This window comes from Bactrocera neohumeralis, chromosome 5 (assembly GCF_024586455.1).
Source record: "Bactrocera neohumeralis isolate Rockhampton chromosome 5, APGP_CSIRO_Bneo_wtdbg2-racon-allhic-juicebox.fasta_v2, whole genome shotgun sequence".
NCBI classification, from domain to species: Eukaryota; Metazoa; Arthropoda; class Insecta; order Diptera; family Tephritidae; genus Bactrocera; species Bactrocera neohumeralis.
This window is the reverse complement of record NC_065922.1, coordinates 405,628-430,669: the sequence shown is the minus strand read 5'-3', so window position 1 is coordinate 430,669 and position 25,042 is coordinate 405,628. Positions and strand designations below refer to the sequence as shown.

Here is a 25,042-nt window from a genome sequence, read left to right as displayed (position 1 = left end):
CAGTTCACCTGAGTGACTGCATTAACGGGGCATCTCGACAGGATAAAATCTATGTCTTGCGAACTGTCAAATGTATTGCTATGGCAATGGGCCAAATCTGTATGTGGGCATTTGTTATCATAAGATAATCATTTGCGCAAAGGCGTAGGGTAGGTAGGTTCGAGCTGATATAGCGCATGCTTCGAGCTCTTGAAAAATTTATTTTATCATTTGCGAAGGTAGCATTTGGGAAGGTAGCTTTTTTTACAAACGTATTTCTGGGAAAAATAAGAATTCATATTTTTGGACTACTATGTCATAATTGTGGCATACATTTTATATACCAATTAAAATAATAAATTTAAAATGAGCAATGATATTTTGATTTTCGCTAGTATAAGTTTATTAAATTTAAGATTTCGCTTATTCCCAAACCAATTTGCATAATTTTTCTGTAAATTAACAATATTAAACTAAATAATAATTTTTTGAAAAAATATTATTTTGAAAATGTACTTTATTTTTATAATATAACACAACCGTCTTAATACTCGTTCTTCTAATTTTCATATTACCGAAATGAAAATGCCGTCGGCATATGTGCAAATGGGATATGTTGCATCTTCGAAATTTTCATAGAAATGAAAACTGCGCTGTCAAACTGCTGAAGTGACAGCTTATAGCTTACGATATATGGCATACGAATTAGTTTGCGATATATTGTAAGATATAAGCAATGTGGAGTCTCCACAAGCAATAGGCACGGCAATACAGTTCGCAAGACATAGATTTTATCCTGTCGAGATGCCCCGCAAGTGGAGTTGTTCGTTGCCTGTCTAATGCCAGGAATAAAGGGATGACCAACTTATTCCAGTGTGAGAGCGCTTCAAAATTAACGTTTTGTATAACATTTTCCATTATGGCCAGATTGAACAAAATAATAATTATTGGGCATTTAAATTAAAACACCCAACATTAAGAATAAAAATTACTATTAAGTGGTTATTTATTATATGGAGAAACTATTTAACTTTTTTTAAAGTATATTAGAACAACTGACTTTTGACCTTTCAATACCCAATAAAAGGACTTAAGCTTGTTAGCTCTCATTCATTAAATGTGTTTAATCATTTTCCATTGAAAATAATACTATGATTCTTCAAATTACAAAATGTTTCATCAAATACCTTTAAATTTCACAAATTTATTTAACTTTCATTGTTTTACATTTTTATAAGTGGTCTTAAACGATGCAACAAATCCCTCCGTTTACATATTTTTTTGGTAAGATTTCAATCTGGCCATCGCTCGTTCCCAATTGATAAACTTCAAGTTTAGTAGGTTTTGACGTTTAGCAATTGGACATCTTTTTATCTCTGCCTAATGCTATGCTCAACCACATCTACGATCAACATTCTCAGCGATCATAAGCTTAACGGAAACATATAAGGGGTATTCTCTTGCTCTTGTAAAACCCTTGCACGGTGCAAGAATTGCATATATTTCCTCTTGGTGCACCGGCACAACGACAAACACACGCAGAAAATTATTTGTAATGGCTGTAAAATATGACAGACCAAAACCCATGTATATTTGCGTGCAATGTCACGCAAAAATATAATTGCAACCCTGTTTTAGCTGCCATTTTACATAAAGACATATTACGTCGTTAAATTGTTGTGAAAGATTTTTTAATTTCTATTTAAATTATAAAGATTTGTTGCAGTTTTTTTGTTAAAAATGTATGCAGAAGGTACACCAATTCACAATAGGCATGCATAATAGTCAATTAATTGACCGAATCAGCCGTTCATATATCACTAGATTCTGTAATGCGAATACCCCTATTATCTTCTTAGCAATACTTATGGATATCTCATGTATCGACAGCGTACTTTAAACTCATCTCAAATTTATTTAAACGTTATATATCTATACACGCCAATTCAACTGGTGACTGTTTAATTACTGCAGTTTTAGTTGTTCGTAGTCTACAGTTCAATCCCCTGAAATGTTTATCAAATGTCATCATTTGGTGAGAAACCCCATCTTTCGACAATAACTACTTTATAGTGGTGGAGAGTAAGCTATTCCTTCCGCACCCTTTCTTCAGCGGCCGTATTAGTTACAACCCCGAGATACCTTAGACCCGGTATCCAAGATCCCGCCACGTCATCTGCAGCCACGTTCCGCAAATTTTTCTACTTATTTTCAAATAGATTTCTGAATTCGGCCTTGGTAAATCTATGGTATAACGTAGATTTAACCTTTAGTTAATAGTTGGCCAATAGAGTGCATAAACACAACAAACCAAACACAATAGGGGGATTCTCTTGCTCTTGCAAAATTGCAGATTGCAAAAATCCTATACCAAAATATACAAGGGCACGAGAGCACCCATTGCAGAACAAGGGTTTTGGTCTGACATATTTCACAGCCATTTCAAATAATTTTCTGCGTGTGTTTGTTGTTGTGCCGGTGCGCAAAGAGGAAATATCTGCAATTCGTGCACCTTGCAAGGGTTTTGCAAGAGCAAGAGAATACCCCTAATGAACTATGAAAACTGTTATGGAAGGCATACACGCACCAATTATTGTACCAATTTCATCGAATTGTGCAACTGATTGTTACGTATATGGGGCAGTTGTATGAGTTGTACCAACTGAAAATTTTTTGATATTATGTCAAGTTGGTTGTGTTAGTTGAATCGTGTTTGGGTTGGTCGTGCGATTTCAAACGATTTCAGTTTCATTTTATTTCGGCTGTCGAAGAGAGCGCGTCATATATAATAAGTAAAACAACAACTTCCGAACTCATGTTTAAGCAACGAAGTGAATATTCAAAATAAAGTTGGCCTCAAAATTGTATTAAAAGTTGTTTCGTATGTAGCGACAAGGGCAATTCTAGCCCAACTCAATCAACCAACTAATTGTTGTGTGTATGCCTTTCATTAAATGCATTGCTACGCTCATAATGCCTATGAAAAAAATTTTATGTGGCAATAAAATTCTAAAGCTAGTTGGCAATAATAAATGCCTCGTGTACACCGGCGTATAAACAGCATTTTGGTATATACATATATAATCTACATGTATGAGCCTTATCACACGAAGCAACTTTTGTTGCGGCAACTCTTGGTTTATAGGCGAGGGGGCGACGAGGAGAGGGGAATCGCGCCGAGTTTCCAGTGTTCAGCAACTCGCTTTGTGTTCTTATTCGTAGCAGTTCGCTGCGACGTTTTTCGGCATTCGTGTTCTTTCTTTCGTAGTACATAGTTGCATTTGCGTATATTTTTTTGAAATTAATATTTTGAATATATTTAAAAAATTTAATTTCATCTTTTGGTAAGTAATTTGCAAATATGTATACAAATATACATAATATAATATAAATATTTTAGAAAATGGAGTATGACGAAAAAATCGAATTAATTAAAGATATTGTGAAATGTATGGAGGAAGCCATACAAATTGATTTAGACGATAGTAAAAAGGGTGATATATGTTTGTTTTAATAAATAAAATGTATTTCTTAATTGACAGAGCTGATTAATATATGTGATAGAGTGCCCCAAATACCTATAAGGAAAAAGAAGCGACAATGGGTTAAAGTAAAGAGTAGACAATGGGTTAAAGTAAAGTGAAAGAGAATGAGAAAAAAACTCGAGCAGAGTTGCGCAACACAAGTTGCTCGTGTGAAGGTAATGGGCGACAGCAAAAGAGAATCGCCCGAGAATTAGCAACTAAAGTTGCTTCATGTAATCGCAAACTATACAAGGCTACTTATTTTTTGTGAATTGAATAGAATATAATAACAATATTCCGTCAATTTAGTTGTACCAAACAAACTCAAACAGTAAACATTGTCATTGTGTTAATTTATAAAAGTGAAAGCAGAAAACTATTTGCAGTGAAGAGGTAATTAATTTAGCTGAAAATACATTGACAAGAGTTAATTTGATTGCAGTTAGTCGTATTTAACTGCGTCATAACTTTTTGAGTATTTTTAATATTATGTTTTGTCGTTTTTTAACTTCATTTGTTTTTTGCTCTATGCTTTTATGTTTTTCGTAATTATATGTGCTACCAGATAAAATATTGACATACTTTAAAAATTAATTTCTGGAGAATGAAAATACGATTTGGGAAAGACAGAAAAGAAATAAAAAATAACAAACAAAGTATAACAAACTTTTTAAAAATGTTTTTAAATAAAGAATTTTCAGTATTCCGAATTGCATATATAATAAATCTCTCCACTATTTTGCATTATTTATAACAAGTATGTCCCTCAAAGCAAATAAAGAATCTAAATGTATGATCATATTTATATAGTTTATTAACCAGCGATTATCTTAAAGCAATGTATATACATAGATGTTTTTCCATTAACTCGGGAATAAAAATATAGTAATTTTAAATAAAAAGTGAAAATATATTCTGGCCATATCAATTCGAAACGAATTCGAAAGTGGTTACTGCTTCATCTAGGAGTAGAGAAGAGAATCAAACACAAACAAAGGAAATGACGAACAGCGTATAGAGCAAGAAATATTCGATTTCGTAATTTTTCTTTGTTTGTGCACAACATCTGAGTTAAACGCAAACAAATACGAGACATTTTGATTTTTTCATTTCTTGATAAAAGTGTTAAAATCAGTTGGAATTCCAAACCAATATATTGACTAATTTCATAAGGTGAGTGATCTCTAACTTTATGGTACCGAAAACTAAATATATTAAAACAATGTCGCAGTTAGAATTGTGTGGTAAACAAAAGTTTCTTTAGACCCAACTGAAAAATAGTAAAAAAACGTTTGTATAAAATTATATTAAAGCTAAAGCAGGCTAATTTTTTATTTACTTCGGTACTAAGATCACATAGTATAAATAAATGAGTGGACTAAACAATTTGTCTAGTTTGATACATACAGTATGTGTAGTTAAATATATGTACATATGTATATACTCACATATAAAAATTACGATTATATATTGATATGTACTATCGCCATATTGACACATTAGTTTGGTGATTTCTTTACAATTTAAAATACATTTTTACAACCCTTTTGGCCAATCTAAAATATAAGACTTATATTTCGAAGTTGAAGGAAAAATTTAAGTATGTAGCGTATACAAAAATTATGTTGTTTTTCACACTTGATCAGTTTTTTACACGGTTAACTGAGGCAGTAAATTACAGTGCAAAAAAACCTTCCAAAAAAATAATTTTTTCATACAAAACTCACTAACAGGACCAACTAAAAAAAAATATCATTTCACAAGAAATCTTTCTATTCGAACAGTAAGAAAACAATTAAAATATTGCAGATTTATATATGTATTATTGTTAAAAGGAACAATCAAAAAGTATTCTTGGAATGATAAAAAAATAATAGTAAATATCAAAATTCAAGTAAATATGTTACATTTAAGTTCCGTGATACAGTGGTTGAATTAATGAAGTCGTATTTTAAGGAAGACACATTAACTTCAAATTATCGTTAATAATATTTGTATGGTGCGTCGTCGATGAGCACCAAAACTTTAAACTCTGATACTGTCTCACTTCAGACCTTTATTTGAATACTTATTCGAATAGATACCTCGTATTACGATAAAATGTTTTAAATTGAAGCATATCTGTATTTACGTATGGAATTTTGATTTTATTTTATATAGTTAAAATTAAAAATCGTGTAAAAACTAAGTGCAAAATGGAGACCAAGTGTACTTTTTTATCCTGCATATTACATACATATATGTACAATACATATGTATGTATGTATTTTCAAGCAAAATCGAATATTGCAGATTATGTTTATGTTTGCCTTTGACATTTACTTACATATGTACATATGTATGTATAAACATATTTCCCAATTTCATTTGATGTTAAAAAGTTAACAGCAAAAATTCAAAAAATCGAGTTTTTTGAGGATTTTGGATAAGTTTTAGATTAGCATTCCCCGATTTCGGGGTTAAAATGGGTATGTATGAGGAGGTCCTCTCGATTAAGAAAATATATATGTACATATGTACATATAGTTGCCGCTGACTTATGGTTTTTGAGATATTTGCATTTAAAGTTCAAAAATTCAACTATTTAAAATGCGTGTTTCTTCCATTTATAATGAATTTTATAGTTATATTTTTAACTTTTATATCCAAAAAAAAGTGTAAAATTCTAAAAAAAAAATTAAAATTGAAAAAATTACTTTTTGACCAAAAAAATTTTACTTTATGTTGTTTAAAAATATTTTCAAACTTGACTTTTCTTAGTTTTTTTTAGTTTAAATAGAAGATAATTTAATGCCAAAGATAATAAACTTTGTCCCAATTCCATACGACGTTTAGTTTTTTTCTATCCTGCCCGCCAATTAAGAAAAATCGTAAAAATGAAAAAGCGAGAAATCGTGCGTCAAAGTTTTCGTTTTCTATCCAAGCGCTCATATATCCACTATGTATTTCCCTTCTAGCTTGGACAATGTTTTGAATTCCCATCTATAACTTTGGGGACATATTCTTAGATAATTTTTAAAGAGATTTAAGCAAAAAAAATATAAATTTTTTGAAGCTTCTAAAACAGGCTCCGCCCTTAAGTCAAAGATATTCCACCGAATTACAATAGTTTCTTGGGATATGTTAAAATAATGTTAACAATATGTCCAATATATTGCTCGCATAAAATTAGTGTTCTTTAAATGATGATATGTGAAAATGAATGTTTGTTAATTTATTTGTGTACTACTTTGTACAAGGAAAATCTAAATCACCTCTTATTTCCTTTTATTCGGTTTCTGGCTAACTTTTAATAAAATTAATATGTTACTTCAAAAACAGATTATAATTGATATTTTTCTATACTGTTGTGCTGTACTGTACTCTGTTACTCATAGGTTATCCCTTACATCGGATATCAGTGAAAACTTATCTGTTTATAATCTTTCGCATTCTTTTTTTTTATTGAAGCTTATGAATTTAAAAGTTTCTATAAATTTACCTTCTTTCATTGTGTTTCTGAAGAAAAGATGTTATTTCTTCGACCTTATGTATGTCCCTAACGGCACTGTAAAAACGGATCACCGCCCACATTTAGGTGAAAACTCTATATCTCGGGATCTACACGACCAAATTTGATATCTAACATTCCTGAGATTTTCATATTCCAGTGCGAAAATGAGGAAATTCAAATGTTTTTTCTGGACCAATGACTTCAAAATACCCCACAAGAAGTAGTCTAATGACGACAAATCACAACCTTTCGGAGGCCATTTAATGTCAAAATTTGTTGAAATAATCGAATCTACAAACTTCTCTCGCAATAATTCGGTTGTTGCACGCACTGTGTTGCTCGTAGCCCTATCTTTTTGGAACCAGAGGTTGTCAAGATCAACTTTTTCGAATTGTGCCATAAAAAGTTGGTTATCACCAGCTTCATTTCGACAGAAGATGGATCGATGATTTCACCAGACCAAAAATTACACCAAACTGTAAATTTAGATGACTTTCTTCGCACCAGAAACGACTTTTGTGTATATTTACCGTACCACTGAATGAAAGTGAGCTTCATCGCTAATTTTCTTAAAAAAAACGCTATTGTTTTGAAGTTGTTCCAAGGCAGCGTTAACGGTGGTCCAATTTTATAGGGATGCAAGCCCAAAGCCTTTCTCAAAATCCATGAAAAGTTACAAATGGAGAACGATTATTTTGCTAATAACATTGAATAATTTGTAAACGTTGTTCTTGTGTATATATTTCCATGATGAAATTGTAAACATTGCTGAATACAATGAAACAAAAATCACAGATAATGACAAATTAAAAATGGCCAAAACAACACTTAGAAATCATATTATCCCTACCGGAAAAACCGGTATATGAAACATTATTTCACTAAATATAATAATTTTCGTTATTCTACCAAATCTTATGCCGACTTCCACTCTCAAAGGAAGAGTTTTGAGACATCTAGTTCCAGTTTGGAGAGAACATTTTTGACGTCATTCGCTATCGCTCTATGGTAGCTTTTTTTTTTATTTTTTTTTTTTTGAAATCTTCCTTTTTATTCTACGAAAAACTCGAAATTTTGTCAAATTAAAAAAAAAACTTCCATAGCGCGATAGCGACTTTTATACATATTAATAATCTTTTTGAAATTTTTAGTTTAGACCAAAATTGCGGCCGCAATAGTGGACATCGTGCAGGCCTTTTTTTACGTACCATTTCAACAATTTATTTAACAATTATACATTCAATAAATAAACATAAATAAATCATTTTGTATTCGTCATGAATGTATTTATTTAAAAAAAAAAATCGGACCAATTAGTTAATTTCAACATTAAAAAACAAAACGCAAAAATCAGGGATTTTTCGGAGGGTCGCACTGTGACGATGCCTTTATAACTCTGTAAGAGGCATGAGAATACATAAATTGAAATCACATGCAATTTGTTTTTTGTTAATACTTAAGATACATACTTAAATGTATATTTATGAAATAATAAATTTGTGTCATATTGTTTTTCAGAAATAGCGATATTGCATTCAGAAAATAAGTTATTACTGGATTATAATTGCATAAATAGCTCCCTTGGAGTATAGTGCTGCTTTTAGCACTGGTTTTCTGAGAATTTTAAGTGGAAGATGTCTGCAGATTCACCACGGCGACAATCGCGTGGCATAGCCGCACCTGCAGTTGTGCCTCCACAAGTTGTAAGCGATCGTTCAATTTTAGACTCTGCGTTTGGGTTCATCAGCGATGTTACACTAGTGGCACATCAGTCGCATACTGAGCCTAAAGATACAATTATTTGGGCACGGTTTGAGACGGCTGCTGATATAAGCGATCCATGTTTCGGTATAGACTGGGAAATGGAGGGAAGTGCAGCACCACCATTACTTCTACTATTAGGATACGGTCTTGGCGTTCAAGTATGGGCTATACCTGCTAACGGGGAGGCTATTGAAGTGCTATCATGGCGCCATGGTGTTGTGTCAACATTACGAGTCCTACCAACGCCGACCTTAGTGCGATCCGCGAATGAACATGGACGTGCTGATGAATCGATAGATATATATGCTGAAAAACGCCCTATTATTGCATTAGTGGACAGTAGTACGGCTTCTTCACAGCTTCAGTTCTGTACAATAAATTTTGTTTCCCTTAAAACTGGAAAGCAAGTGAAAACGATTAAATTTAAAAACGTAATTTTGGACGTACTTGCCAATCGTTCTTCCATTGTTATTGTATTTCATGAACGTATAGCTGTTTTCGATGCCCGTACTTTGGAAGATCGGCTTTCAATAACTACATGTTATCCAAGTCCTGGGTAAGTAAGATGCGATGCATTGTATATCATTGTTCTTAGCATAACATTTACATATGTATTTATGTGTTGTTTATGATTAACAGTGTAATTAAATAATAAAATTAATGAATATGAATTGTTACCTTTGAAGGATCAATCCAAATCCCGTTGCTCTTGGTCAACGCTGGCTAGCTTATGCTGAGCAAAGGCTGATTCCCTCAAAGCGTAGCGGTGGAGGCTGGGATGGTGAGGGTGTAGCCAGTTACACAGCAACTGTATTAAATGCTGCAAAGTCGTTTGGAAAAGGGTTGCGAGAGCTTGGTGAACAGGTAGCAGCAGGTTTGACTGGAACGTCAAGTAGTGGCAGTATATCAAAAAATAGTAGTTTCGATTCCATTACTGGTGTTGAAGCTAAACAATCTGGGATTGTTACGATAATGGATATAGAGGTTAACATTATATACAAGTTCTTTATAGTAATTGTGTATTGTAATTTTACTTTTTTCTTCTTTTTTCAGAAGACTATTAAAGATTACAGCCCCACCTCAATGACATCTGCTACTGGCGGTGTTAATGAAGAGCCCATTATTGCACATTTTGTCGCTCACGCAGAAGCTATTGTTGCAATGGAGTTTGATAATTCAGGCATGCTATTACTTACCGCCGATCGTCGCGGTCATGATTTTCACGTTTTCCGTATACAGCCACATCCCGCAAGCCCTAGTCTTTCAGCGGTACATCATTTATATGTATTACATAGGGGCGACACTAGTGCAAAGGTCCAAAACATTACATTTTCACTAGATTCACGTTGGGTAGCGGTGTCGACATTAAGAGGAACTACTCATGTATTTCCAATTACACCTTACGGTGGTCAAATGGGAGTGCGGACACATACATCTCTACATGTTGTTAATAAGTTGTCACGATTTCATCGCTCTGCGGGCTTATCTGTAGAAGGCCGTTCAAATTCTCCAATATCACATTCAGAAAGTACCACTTTTATGCAATCCTTGCAACCTTACCATAATACAACTCTACCACCATTTCCGCGTCCCACAATTGTGCAAGCTTTAGCTCAACTTCGGCAACCGTTTGCACTCGGATCACCCCCTGGGTCTGCAGGACTTGTTATGCCGGGTAAAATTGGTGTAGGTAATAGTGGCATATCAGCTGCTTCTCAACGACAAAGGCATTCTTCTCTATCTGATGATAATGGAAAACCTTTGAGCGTGTGTGCAATTTTTGCGAAATCGCGATCTTGGTTACTTGAACCACCAAATGTAACTCGAGAAGCATCACATCGTATGCAGCGTAAATCTGTTGATTCACTTTTCGTAATGGCTGGCCACGGTGCTCTTATACAATACGATTTGGACACTAAACTTGCATCAAGTAATAAAAAAATACTATTTACAAACCTAAAAATTATGTAATATCTAATATGCTTTGATATTTAATATGATATAGATATTGCCAAAGATAAAATTTGTGATGATACTCCAATTGAATTGGAAGTGGAAGCTAAAGCACAATGGAATCTCGGTAGGCGAAGGGATGGATCTCATGAGTTGGCACCTCCGTTGGAAAATGATAATTGGCTTATAAAGGATAGAAATTTATGTTTGTTAGACAGCATACGTCAGTATGATGAATTGGAGGAAAAAAATGAGAGTTGGGTATCTCAAGTAGAAATTATTACACACGCCGGTCCACACCGCCGTCTTTGGATGGGGCCTCAATGTGTATTCAAAACGTATAACACTCCTAGTGGGTTAGTATTAGTAATAGATATCAAACCAAAATCAGCGAAGCTAATAATGTAAGCAATTTCTAATTTAGCTCCAATCTGAACCATGTTGATGTTGAGGCTGTTGAAATAGGGGTAACAAAGTCCACAAATTCAGCATCGGCTATTCGTTCACATCCACTAAGTATGCCAGTAACGGCTGCAGCTCGATGCTCTTTGCCGGTCCTCATTGAATCGGGTTCATATAGTAAGTACATATTACAAAATTCGTAATTAAATTTTTGGATAAGTTACTTTTTAATTTTAGGTAGTGTAGAACAAAGTCCAAAACTGATGGATCGTTTTCGCCACGAGCATTTGGATTCTGATTTTGCAATGGCGCATGGTGATTCTCGATTAAAGGAGGACTTGGCCGATGCTATGCGGGAATCACCATCTGTGTCGGATGATCGAAAAAGTACATGTAAGTAAATATAAAGTTTTGTTAGTACGGGCGATGGTGCATGTTTCAGATATTTTATTCCGCTCTTCCCAACTACTGATTTAACCCTGGACGGGCACCGTTATTTTGCTGCTTTTTGCAAACCACGATAACGATGATTGTTATTCGAATCGACTAACAAAGCACGTCCAGAGTTAAGGTTGCCAATGTACAATTATAACGAAGATCATTATATCAATTGCGCAATAATTACACCACAAACTTTTTGTAAATTTCGTCTTGATCCCTTGTTCACTTTCATATACATATGTATGTACATATGTATTATATGTATAACAAGAATGTCATTACTGTGAAAACATAATATTAATGCGCAATTTACTTGTATGCATACATATAGTACATCTTTTTAGATGTTTTGAGAGGTTTTTCCTATTTCGTGGCGTCTTTGGTTTTATTCGTTTTGTTTTATTCTTAGTGTTTCACTCCAACGGATGATAATGAAAATAAAATATTTCATACACATATTGTATCATATTGAAATAAGAGTTTAAAAAAAATATATAAATGAGGTTACTGTACCTAATATTTAAAGTAGAGTCTGATACTTATATCGAGTTTAACTTTTTGTACTATGGGACATTTTATTAGTAAAAGGATACAAAAGTAGATGCTGTGATAAGAATTGTTTCTGATACTGAAAATTCATTATTCTATTCATATGTGTGTTATAAAATGTCTGCTATCGTCAATGTGGTATATTATATATACATTACATATATATTGTTATATTCCTATTTAATACGAAAATGGGTTACTCCTAAACTTTAAATATAACTAAAACATAATTAAACGCCGAAAGGTATTATTTCGATTTTTAATAATATATTTACACGTATAAATTATTAATACTGAAAGTTAATTGATTTATCCTTCTGCATCAACTAATATAATTGAACTATATCAATAATGTAAATTCCCGAATCAAAGTCATACAAATCAGACGAAATTTAGGGATTAAAAATACATTTTTGAATAATTGAGAAAAGGACTGTGAAAGTAACTATGATTTTACATGCTATGTATGCATGTATTCATACTTTCATTTGATTGCTGATGGAATTCGACTTAATGATCAGTATGCTCTTCATTAACTTCACATTTTTTTACTTTCAAATATTGAAGATGTTGAGAACGATTGATATATAAAAAAACATTGAAAGAGAAGACGAGAGAAGAATAGATTTAGAAAAAGCCAAAGGCAGGTATTGGGGACCAAGAAACAATTATTTCCAAAAGAAGTGGACAATTCTGATTTTATTTTAAATATAAAGCGGATATTGCCTTAAATAATTCAGCATGGATCATTTGATTTTAATAAAAATTAGTTTCGTAACAACTGCTTACATTATCATTTACAATACATCTTCATATGAATAATCAATTAGTTTGGTTGAAACAATATTGTAAAATGCTTTTGTTTCTCATTACGTTAAGTTACAATGTTTTATGTTGCATTGCTATGCTTTTGTTGAGTTTTATAGTTGCACAGCAGCTTACCAAATTTAAATGAACATTTTCGTAACTACTTTTGCTGCAATTTATTTGCTTTTTCTCGGAGCATTGAGACACTAAGGATACTTTTTTGATATGACGATTAGTTTGATTTAATAAGGGATAACGGGTCTAAATATGAATAGATTCCACAGCACTGCGAACATTCATTTACAAAGAAAAATGCTTTTGGCTTTTTGTTAATGCTTCTTTCTCACAATATCTTTTGTTTTCTTCTCTTTCTCTGTATTTTTATTGAAGGTCGATTAGCGTCTGGGGTTGCTTCGTCTGATAATGTCCCATTCTACGATGCCCGCGCAGATCCTGACATTGGTGAAGACGATTCTGATAACAGCCTGAAAGCCATGGTTTCATATCCCCCCTCTCTCACCTCGACGTCAGAAACACTGACTGCAATGGGTGCTTGGAATTTGGTTTCTGATGTAGATTCCGACCAATGTAAAAAAGTTCAACTCTGTTGTGATGAAAATAAGAAAACTTTTGAGATTCCAAAATCGTCTACACCTTCAGTAGAAAAAGTAGTTAATCCTCTGGGGACGGTAACAACAGTTTTTTCAGGCATTTCAACTGACGTAAAAAGAGACATTCTGGATGAAGTAGTATCGCAATTAGCTGCCGAAGAGAGTATTATACACGAAAATTGTGATGAGTCTTTGTTTCGTCCCGTTGTGGCGATATTATGTGACGATAATATTAATCAAACAGCGGGAAAAACTATAGAAAGTGAAGAATTCTGTAAACCGCCTGAGTTAATAAAAAATAAACTTATAGTGCCAGTTATAGCAAAAGAAGTAGATGCCGAGTTAAGCAAAAAGGAGAGGAACCAAAAAAGTGGAAGAATAAAATGTCAAAATGTGAAGAAATTAGATTTATGCTCAACAGACAGTGATAAGCCAACTACTGTTGTTCTAATCACTGAAGCTGGGAACGTTCAGCAACACGTGAGCTCTGAACTTGGACACATGGTGGAACTGGTCCATGAAAACAAAGTGAACAAATGTAACACTACGAACAGCGGAAATTTATGTGGCAATACGAACATAATCGAAACAAAAACAAACCTAAAAGGCTTATCATCAGTTAAGGAAGATGTCATAGAATTTAAACGAATGACACCTTTACCTATTGAGAAGACTCGAAATAAAATTTCAGGAGATAGAGAAATTGTTAAAGGCCATTTATCTCAAATTGAAAGTGAAACAAATAGTAAGGGCCTAAAATCACCTGATACAAAAAATAACTCGAAAAAAATAAGTTTTCTAAGGGATAACGCACAACTAAATCAAAATATATCAGACAACGTTTCAATCGAGATTAATGAAAATAAGAAGGTACCCTTAACTAATTTTATGAAATCAACTGTATATGCAGATACATCAAAAGTAAATACTCCAATCGGGGAACCCACAAACAATAGCAATAATATTAAAACATTGTCTAAAAGCAATATTAAATGCGATAAATTAAGTAAAGAGACCGAGTTAAAACCAGAAATTGCAATAGAGGCTGCCAGTACAAGCAAATCACATGGGAAGAAAGACACAATTAGAAGTGCCAGTAAAGTCATTGAAAATACAGCTGACGAAGAAAATGAAGCTCACGATGATGCTAGTATATGTTGTAAAAAAATAATTGAAAAAACCGTAACTGTGAATCTTACAAAAAAGGAGAAAAACTCATTAAAAAAGAAAGCTGATAATGAAATATCAAAAAATGACGCAATTTCCGCTCATTCAGATATCGGAAAGGAAAAATTGGCATTTATCCAGTCAAACTCTGAAATTAGTGAAAGTCCACAAATTTCGAAATCAAATAATTCAGTATGGCAGACTGTAAGTAGCGACAACCAACTAAAATCTAAAGTGCAATCGAGCGATAACTTCCCTAGTTTGGGGACAATTGGTAAAACTAAAAAACCCGTTAAAATTAAAGAGATCAATACAGAAAAAAAAGGCAGTATTCTTGCCGATTTATCCACACTTTCGAAACCTATTGACAATTCATGCACTGGGTTAGGCGCTAATATGAAGAAGAATGCTAAGAGTAAGGCAAACATCACAGAAAATAGTGAAATTAAATCTTCTGATTCATCTAAGCAACTAAAATCCCTGGAAAAAGAGCAAACTGATGTTAAATTAAAAGGTCAAAATAATAGTGACAGCAAATGGTCATTCGATGGATTTTCCTCACTGCAACCACTAGAATCATTACCGCCTTTGCCCGCATTAGAAAACATTGATATTTATCCATATTGTTCAATTTTAATGGAAAAAGAAAATAAATCATCTGCAAAGGCTAAAGATAATCTGTCAGAACAGTTAAGTTTGATTAATTTTGATAGCCCGTTACAGGAAAATCCGAGACAAGATGGAAAAGTACTCTCACTTCCAAAAGCCCTTAGCCATCAAAATTTAATTTTCGCTTTATGTGGATCATTGCACTGTGAAGATGATAGTATCTGTGACGAAGATAAATTGTCAAAAGAATATCAAGTAACAATCAATTCGGAGATGGGAGATATAACATCACCAGATTATAAGTTACTCAACGATGGAGAAGATCAATATTTAAGTTTGGAACACAGTTCCCTACACAGTTCCCAAGAAACTAATACTACCAATACCGGAACAACAAATGACAAATCTGTAAGTTCGGCAAATTCATCCACTTCAGAGGAAATTCTTGTTATCGAAGAGAAAAAGTTAAGTAAAAAGCAAAAGCGAAAAAGACAACAAGCAGAAACTAAAAAGCAAAAGGAAGAAATCACTTTCGAAGATGATGATGAATTACGCCCGTTAATTACAAAAATAAAATCCGATTCAGAAACTCTACCAATAAGTAATAAAAATATATCCTCTACTTTTTCTGGATCGAACAACAAAGATGATCAAAAGCTAATTGACAACATCATTACACCTGCATCTCCAAACACAACAACCGATAGTGAAGGGCCCGTTCCTGCTACTACTTCAGATGACAATGGTTTCATTTTACCAGCGAATAGTGCAACTATTAATGTTCCCATGAAACTGAAAACAAAGAGACTAGAACATAAAATAAATCTTATGGCTGCGATTGATGCTGCAACGTCATCGTCTACATCGTCTGCTGAAGAAAGTAATTTGGAAATAGAGAACCGGAAAGATAGTTCCGATCAAGATCTACCAGTCCTCGGAATGAACACATCTGAAATGCAAACAACTTTAACAAATATAAATGTAGTTCCACCGTCATGTTCGACAAAGAAGAAAACTAAGCGACGCAAGAGATAAGAATTAGTCTTAGGTTTGTTTTGTATTTTGTGTGTAGTTATTACATTCTATATATATAATGCTTGCTACAATGACAATGATGGTGAGTGATGAATTTTTAGTACAGCTGTAACCAGTAATAAACAAACGGTATTCTAAAACAAATAGTTATCTGGTTAATTCAGTTCTTGATAGGCATGTTCGCTGTTATGAATAATATTCAAATACTTTCAATCATCCTTGGGAATGCTTACAAATGTATGCAAATCACCGAACCGTAAAATAAATATAAAATTAATGCTTATCGTAATAAGTTTCCATTCAAGTAAACACAGAAAACACCCGTTACTGCCATTTAGTAAATTTTGCTTGATCGTAACTGTTGATATTTTCCGGATTTTTTTAAATTGCACAAAACATAAAAGATTAACGGGAAGTATTTACAAATGTTTAAGACATTAATTTTGCCAATATTGATTTCAATCTCAATCGCTTTCAAACATCTTCTATCAACCTTCGTTACAGTTCAGTTAATGATAAAAACAATTTTTATAATGTACGCTATAATCCGGTGGTATGTGTATTCACTTTAATTGGCATTGATTGAGACACACTAGTTTTTTAAAGGTACATATATATTTTAGAATGCAATTGTAAATAGATTAATCCGCTGTAATATCAAACTGATTTTATTTAATCAAAAATAAAATAACATATAGTAAACATTATTTAATTAAATATATATGAAACCAACCATTGAAGGTATGTATTAAATGACATTTTTATTTCACTCTTTGCGTGCATAAAAGCATATTTTAACATATATGGTAATTGGATTCATATTATCAGGCAGCTGGAGAGGGAAAGAGGAACCAGGGAATTTACCTGAATTAATACAATTTATTTTATGATATATATACGTACATATATAAAAGAAAATCGTGTTAGTTACATCATTTATAACTCAAGAACGGCTAAACCGATTTGGCTGGTGGGGAGGTAGCTTAGAACCAGGGTAAGGACATGGGATACTTTTCATCTCTTTATGTTAAAATTCAATACAATTCATAAATACAAAAATTATATTTCAAATCATAAGCATTTGTTCAAAATTCATGTAAGAATCATTTAAGAAATTTAGTAATTCAAAAATAGAGAGAAATAAGTAAAAAAATGTTAATATCCATACAAATGCATTCATAACAAACCAAATATCTAGCATAAAATATAGCGGAATAATTGAAGTGTTGATAAAAAGATCTATTATAATTTGAGATATACAGAAATCTTTTCTAAGCATTGCACAGAGCAGTGAAATATTTAAACTATGGTCCTTCCTAAAAAATAATCAAATTGCTCAATATTGGGAATGGTAGAATAGAACTGCAACAAAATACGCTGTGGAATGGATTAAAACTGGCTCAATAATCATTCGATGAATAATATACCACGTGCATCCCAAAAGACTAATGCCATAACCTTGCCAGCCGGTTTTTTTTTCCTTTCCACGCTTGATAACCGTTTCATAATATGCAGTCCACTAGGCTGACTCTCGATTGGACTCGGTTGATTTCACTGGTGCACAGCCCAAATTCAACAGTATTTTCCCCTCAAAAACCAATGTTTTATTAACGCACGAAATGCTATTTGATTAATTTTTTTTTTTGTAAATTAGCACAAGTTGATTCACCCAAATGCTATATCTCCTTAACTAATAGTTATAATCTAACTAATAGAAATCATATGTATAGATGGTATTAGTAGTATTATCTATGTATCAGCCACAGTAAAACGTGGACGGGTCCTCTAGTATATTATATATTCATATATAAATATATGTATATATTTTTATAAACATATATTTAGAGATATGTACTTATATACTTATATTAAGTTTTGTTCATATTGGTAGCAGTGTAAGTTCGGATATACTAATTTTAATGCAATATACTGACCAATTCTAACATTAATGTCTCCAACAATTGTGTTTTTTATGGCGAAATGTTTCATGAATTGGTGAAGGTAATGTGGGTTTTTATATCCTGAACAGGATATACGAAGTTTTCCTCGAAATTTCCAGAGAGAATATACAGATGTGTTCATGGAAATAGTAGTGACGGTGGGTTCTAACCATAAAACGGAAAAATCTGATTAAAAATGCAAAAAATGAATTAAATAACTTTAAAAAGTATTTTTTTTTTGATATTTCTAAGTATATGCACAGTTTTATTTTTTTCAATATATTTTTGTTTTGTACTAACAAGATATATTAAAAAAAATTAAAAATTAAAACTGTTCACGAAAATAGTAGTGCCCATTTTTTTGAAAGCAAAATTGAAAAAATTTAGTTAAAATTAAAATTGTATATTTTCGATTCACTAATATTTGGTTGTCCATACCTCGCCTTTTAAGGATTCGCGCCCATGCCTCTTTGACCACCAGCGTAAGTTGAACATTTTCGATTGAATTCTTTTCCAGTGCCTGCGCTGGCCAGAACAATACTTCGATCCTTTTTGATGCAAACGACTCTAGCTAGTTTGCTCGTATGTTTTGAGTCGTTATCCAGTTCAAACGTCCTTATTATAAACATTTACCAGTATGGAAGACTACACCATAGTACGAAAAGCAAGCCCATAACATAATGCTCAGACCACCATTTTTTAAAATTTTGGTAGTGTACCTGGAATGATATTATGTGTTTAATAGTAGACGGACATACTTTCTAGACCCTGCTCCTCCAAAAAGAAGCAATTTTATTAGTCTACACCACATTCTGTTATTTAGAAGATGACAAATTGAAATGTTCTTTTGCTAACTTTATTCTTGCAGCCACATGTGTCTTCGTCAAAAGAGTTACTTTCGGGGAACTTATTATCTTCAAATTGATTACAAATTGCCTCCTACGATTTGTAAGAGTAGTAAGCGACAATTTATTTACATATTTATTATTTTTTTCATTTTTGAGGATGGTTAAGACTTAAATATCGTATATCGTTTGTCCTATAATATTGATTTTTGTACATTTTTCCCCCCGGATTCTCTATTTTATCATTGTTTTTGAAAGTATTTCATATCATTGTGGAGCTGTATCCAACTATAACTTCGATTCCCTGTAAGTTCTGTGTTGTTTCCTTGGCTGTATTATCAATTATTGATTCTCAATAGAACAATTTCTTCCTTTACCCACCAAAATTGAATGAGCACTGGGATTTGAAAAAAAATTCATCAGAAAATCTGTAAATCACTAAAATAGATTTATTTATCACAACCATCTAATAATTTTTTCGCTTATCCCCCTAACGACAAGCACTCCTATTTTAATGAGCAGCTTGCTTTTGCAGAAAATATGAAAATTCGTCATGAAAAAAGCAATAAAAGCAAATGAAACAAGATTTTTTCGTTTTTATAATTTGAAATGTCTATTCCTCCAAAAAATCAATCTTGTTGACTTGGCAAGTCAGAATATAAGTATATCATGAACACAACTACATATATATATGTATAAATGAATAGCGTGATGAACTGAGTCGATTTAGCAACGTCCGTCTGTCTGTCTGCTTGTATATAAGCGCACTAGCCCCTCTGCTTTCGAGATATCGATCTGAAATTTTGGACACAACCTTTTCAAGCTGCTCATTCAGAAGCTGCTCATTTGTCGGAGTCGGACTACAATAGAATACAGTGAACCTTCAAACTGATCGATCAAAATAAAGATAAACATCCGTTTTTTACCCCTTTATGTTAAAAAAAATTGCACCTGTGAAGAGTATTAAACCCATGGTGATATCGAAGTTAACATTTTTTCTAACAGTTTCATAATATTTGATGAGTAAACTGCGCAGAGTAACCAGCATTTACTGCATTTTCGAAAAAGCCCATACTTCTCTCCAGTTTTTGTGATATGTCTCTTACAACCTGTATTGAAATCACCATAGGCATTCGCGAATATATTTTTCGAGAACCGAAAACCTGTAAAGAAGACTTAGCAAATGAAGCTAATGCCCCTATTGCGGTTTTCAACCCAACTGCCTTTCAGTCGAGGTTTAAAAATTCACAATTGCCAATTTCAACTCAATCCGTCAAAAAAAATTGCGGTTGAAGTATGATCGAACTTCAACTTTTTTTGGTATTGCGGTTTTCAACTCTGTACAAGTGGGATTGACTAGTATATAAATAAATATATATAAAATATAAATCAACAATCGTGCAGTGAAATACAAAAAAATATTTAAAAAAATGGAGGACGGGTAAAATAACTATTTTAATTAATGTTAAATTAATTTTAATTAATATTTTTTATAAATTTTTAGAAAAAATAAAGTTACAACAAAAAAGCAATTCGAAAAATTGGTGAAGTTCATGGAGAAGTTTCCAGAAGTAGGAAGAAGAAAGCCACAATTTGGAAACAATAAATTCAAATTGAGGTGCAGCGCCTCAAAATTGCTACATTTTTGGCTATTTAACACACAAAGTAATATATTCTGGAATGAAGTGATATTTTATATTTTTGTACCATAGTATAAGTTTACATTAAAAAGTGAAGTGATATTGTTATTTAATGAATTTATTTAAATAAAATTTAAATATATGCCTGAATAAATAGCACGGGAAAGCACTTTTTGAATAAAATGAAACTTTTGAAGCGTTTTGCTCCTCCTCAGTCATTTGAATTTTAATCCATTGGGCACAAATACGTTGTTCAATTATATTTAGAATCTCTTTAATTACTAAAGATATCGTAGGTTGCGCCAACCCAATGCTAAAACCATTTCCACTGCATTTTTGATACCCACCGTCACTCAATTGTGAAAAAACTATGGCTTACTTTGCATTTGGAAGCTCCAATGGATTTGAGTGATCACGAGGCTTTTTCGTATACGTAGCACATCAATTTTGCCCCCAATATTTTCGTCATTGTAATATAAATCAAAAGTTATATCCATTTTTTATTTATTTTAATGTTTATTCACTTTTTCGCGAGCGACAACTGAATTCAATTGTTTAAATATGTCGTCTAAAAATTTTTAGCTGTTTCACTATCTGTCAAATTTCCCTTTCTTAGGTTGCCAACGCCAATCATACTTCGACTGAACTTGCTTCCTCTGGTTGACATTTTACATCGTAAGCTATTTCCCTGGCTTTGATTTCTTTAAGTTGCAAGAGTATAAATTGTTCGGTTGCACCCGAACTTAGCTCTTTCTTACTTGTTTTTAATTACCTTAATACAAGATTTCTGTTGTCATAAAGTTGACAAATAGCTAACATGGATACAAATAAACGTTTACATTTGTATGTGCATTCCTCAAATTTTTCATTTTGACTAACCTTCAGAAAAAACGAAGAAAATGCTAAAATAATGCTCAATTTACATAAATATTACCATTCATAAACGCAAGCATACATGTTTGTATCTACTTATGTATGTATAGTCAAATAATAATTTGCCGTTAAAAAATTAAATTATATGGTAATACATTTTGTTATAAAGTTAATTTTACTTAAAAGTGCACCATAATTACAACTATGTATGTATATTTAATATTTGGTAATTCTACTCTTACTTGCTAATACAGCCGCGGTTCTATCAGGTATACTACTAATGCATTTTTTTATTTTTGTATGCAAATCAACATCATTCTCCCATATGTCCTTGATGTTTTCTTTGATACCTCCAATTGTTGTATTTTTTTATTTATAGACCTTGCGTTTTAGATATGCCCAAAATTTTCAATTGGGTTAAAGTCGGAGAAATTTCCTGACCATGGCAGCACATCCAAATTCAACGAATTAATGCGATTCAAGCCAACTCTGGAGGTATGACAAGGAGCAGCAACTTGCATAAACTTGAAGTCTCTTGCCGGATACGTTGACCTTTTCAAATATGGCAAAAAAACATTTCCCAAAACAGTTACATATGTATATATTGGTCAGAGTGTATGGTACCTTCAACGAAGTGAATTTGGCCGAGTCTAAAATTCTACTCCAAACCATCACTGAAGGAGTATGCTTTACTTTTGGACCAATGCCATATAATTTTCCTCTTGGGTGACGGACTCCAGACCGCCCTATGCCCTATGCCATACCATAGGTTCTATGTATATAGATTAGCACATAAAACATTACGTGAAAATGTCAAGTTGTGGTACTAATTTCACAAAGCTTTTCGAACAATCCACCGGTCTTCTCTGATTGGGAGTCCTTTGAAACCCATTATTTTGCTTCAAAAAACAAAATAACATCACATAGTATGCACAGACATTTATAAAAAAACAAAGCGGAACATGTAATCTACAAAAATAGCGGAATATGTACAGTGTTGAGAAAAAGTTCAATCATAAATTGAATGAATATACCTAAACGTATAATTTACGTTCTCTGCAGTCACAAAGTATGTTTATACAAGGTGCGTTCCAAAGTAAACAGGACTTTTTGAATCTAGCGCCCCCGGTGACGCCATCTACATATATGTATGTCAACTGGTGCGTTAGAATCTGCTATCTTTATCGATTGTCCAGTGAGAATTTAAATTATTGTTTTAAATTTTGTTTTAAAATTGGTAAAACAACAACATAACACAAGTTTATGGCGATGATTGCCTATCCCGTAGCAGAGTGCACGAGTGGTTTCAACGTTTTCAAAGTGGTCGTGAGGACATAAATGACGATCAACATGTAGGCCATTTAAAAGCCGTGAGCACCGGAAATTCCATCGAAACTGTGCGTGAATTCATCAAAAATCAGCTGAAACCATTATTGTAATTCATGGAAATGGAATTGAACATCACCAAAACATCGATTTATCGCATTTTGACCGAACCGAATTTGGGCTTACGAAAAGTGTGTGCATTCGAGAGACGATTATTTGATCAAAAATCACATTTTAACCATTAACCCCTCCCGGTATTCACCTGATATGGCACCGTGCGACTTCTTCCTTTTCGGAAAAATGCATTTGCCCATGAAAGGAAAGCGTTATGCAAACGTAGAGGCCATTCAAAAGGCTTGCACCGGCATACTGGCGGCCATACCGGCCAACGAGCTAAAACACTCGTTCGACATGTTTTTGACCGTGTAAAAATTTGTATTGAAGCAGAAGGAGACTATTTTGAATAAAATAAATTGATTTTGCCGAAAAAACCATTTGTTCTGTATTTTTTTAAAGTCCTTTTTACTTTGGAATGCACCTTGTATATACATATATATACATATGTATGTATTCTTAATACGTTCAGTATTATCATTAAAACATACTCATACCTCTTAAAGTCTGAATATCATGGACGACAACGTCCAATTTATCGAGGCCCACTTTCGTTTAAGCAGAAAATAGAAACCCTTCAATTGACTGAAATTAAATAATAATTAACACACTTACCCCGTAAGGAACGAACATCCGATAGTATCACCACACTTGGATAGTGATTAAAGGGATTTAATATATAATTTGTTTCAGCTGTGTTACCGCAGTTAAAAAAAGCTCCAGTTGCTTAGATTTCCTCTCTAGGCTGTCCAACATATTTTCCTTCACTTATTGTATAAAAGTCGCCTGTTGTAATATAAGAATATTATGTATTCCTAATAAAATTGCGCTTGCCCCACTTCTCCCGTCAACCGGCAAACACAGCTGCGCTTGAGCTAAAAACAAAATAAAACAAACGGTTCTTGTGTTATTATTAATTTTGTAAATTAAATTCGGTGCATTGAAGCCGCGCAACCAAACAGCAATCGAAGTTTTTTTTCAATTTCTGCTATGCCCTTTCCAAAAAATAACGAAAACAAATGCGATGCTTGACCGTTACTTTTCGCTTACGATTTCATGAGCATACATATGTACATATGTAAATATTTTCTTAAGTACCATTGTAGAATTCAGGTAGTAGGTGGTTCGGCGTTTGCTTAACATAGGGCAGTATGGCAAGCCCCCATGTAGAAAGCAGCGCTTTAATTGTAGTTTTGTAGTTGTCGTCGTTTCTTTCCTAAATTCGCATTCTTCAACTAAATCGTAACGTCAAAGAAAATTTAAATTAAAATTAAGAAAGTACGATAACGCCCAAAAGCGCCACTGAACCTGATGTACTTTTCACACATTTTATGAATTTAAGTATAATAAGACAACATTTTTTTTCTATATTTCTGTATTAATAATAAGTTATAAAATCTTAAATCTATTTAAAAACTATTTTATTATTTTGTAAGTTCTTCTTCTTCAAATGAATATCCCTTCAAAAAAATAGAAATGCAATGCTTTTATTCCCTTTCTTAAACCTATGGCATACGGGGAATTTTAATCCATATGTATTATCAGACCTCTTAAGGAATCCATTTGACCCGAAAGGCGGACGGAAGTATTGATCCGATATTTCAAGAAAACAATAACAAATAGTATGTTATAGATTTTTCTTATAGCTTACTGTTTTTTGCTTAACACTTATTTTATATGTTGATACACTATTTGATTATGATTACGAGTATGCGTTGAGAACTTGTAGATTTTTTGGGTTTCGTAGCATTGTAACCTCATCGCTCACGCACAATACCAATTTCAGCTATTTACTTACTTATTTTTGAAATTGTGGAAGAGTTTTTGTGATGAGTTGGGAACGAACAGTTATTGAATGATCATACAGTGAATCAAAAAACTTTTGGCACAGGCGTTGTCTTTGCTGAAAAGTGTATTCAAAATTGAAATGACAATTTTTTTAACCAACTTTTTGACGCAGTTCGTATTTT

At 32.8% G+C, this 25,042-nt stretch overlaps 1 protein-coding gene across 3 annotated transcripts; it reads left to right on the top strand.

Moving 5' to 3' along the window:
- The first annotated feature begins 3,079 nt into the window (after positions 1-3,079).
- On the top strand, positions 3,080-17,041 carry LOC126758684 (uncharacterized). Of its 3 annotated transcripts, none has more exons than XM_050473037.1 (8): positions 3,080-3,896; positions 8,515-9,316; positions 9,447-9,744; positions 9,817-10,690; positions 10,766-11,069; positions 11,138-11,292; positions 11,353-11,508; positions 13,303-17,041. In XM_050473037.1, exons 2-8 carry the CDS (start codon positions 8,631-8,633, stop codon positions 16,332-16,334), a joined length of 5,505 nt encoding a protein of 1,834 aa, XP_050328994.1. In that variant the 5' UTR covers positions 3,080-3,896; positions 8,515-8,630; the 3' UTR covers positions 16,335-17,041. The 3 variants fall into 3 exon arrangements, with proteins under 3 accessions (XP_050328994.1, XP_050328992.1, XP_050328993.1); XM_050473035.1 differs by having other exon boundaries at positions 9,814-10,690; XM_050473036.1 differs by lacking the exon at positions 3,080-3,896 and adding an exon at positions 4,499-4,676 and having other exon boundaries at positions 9,814-10,690.
- The last annotated feature ends 8,001 nt before the right edge of the window (positions 17,042-25,042 follow it).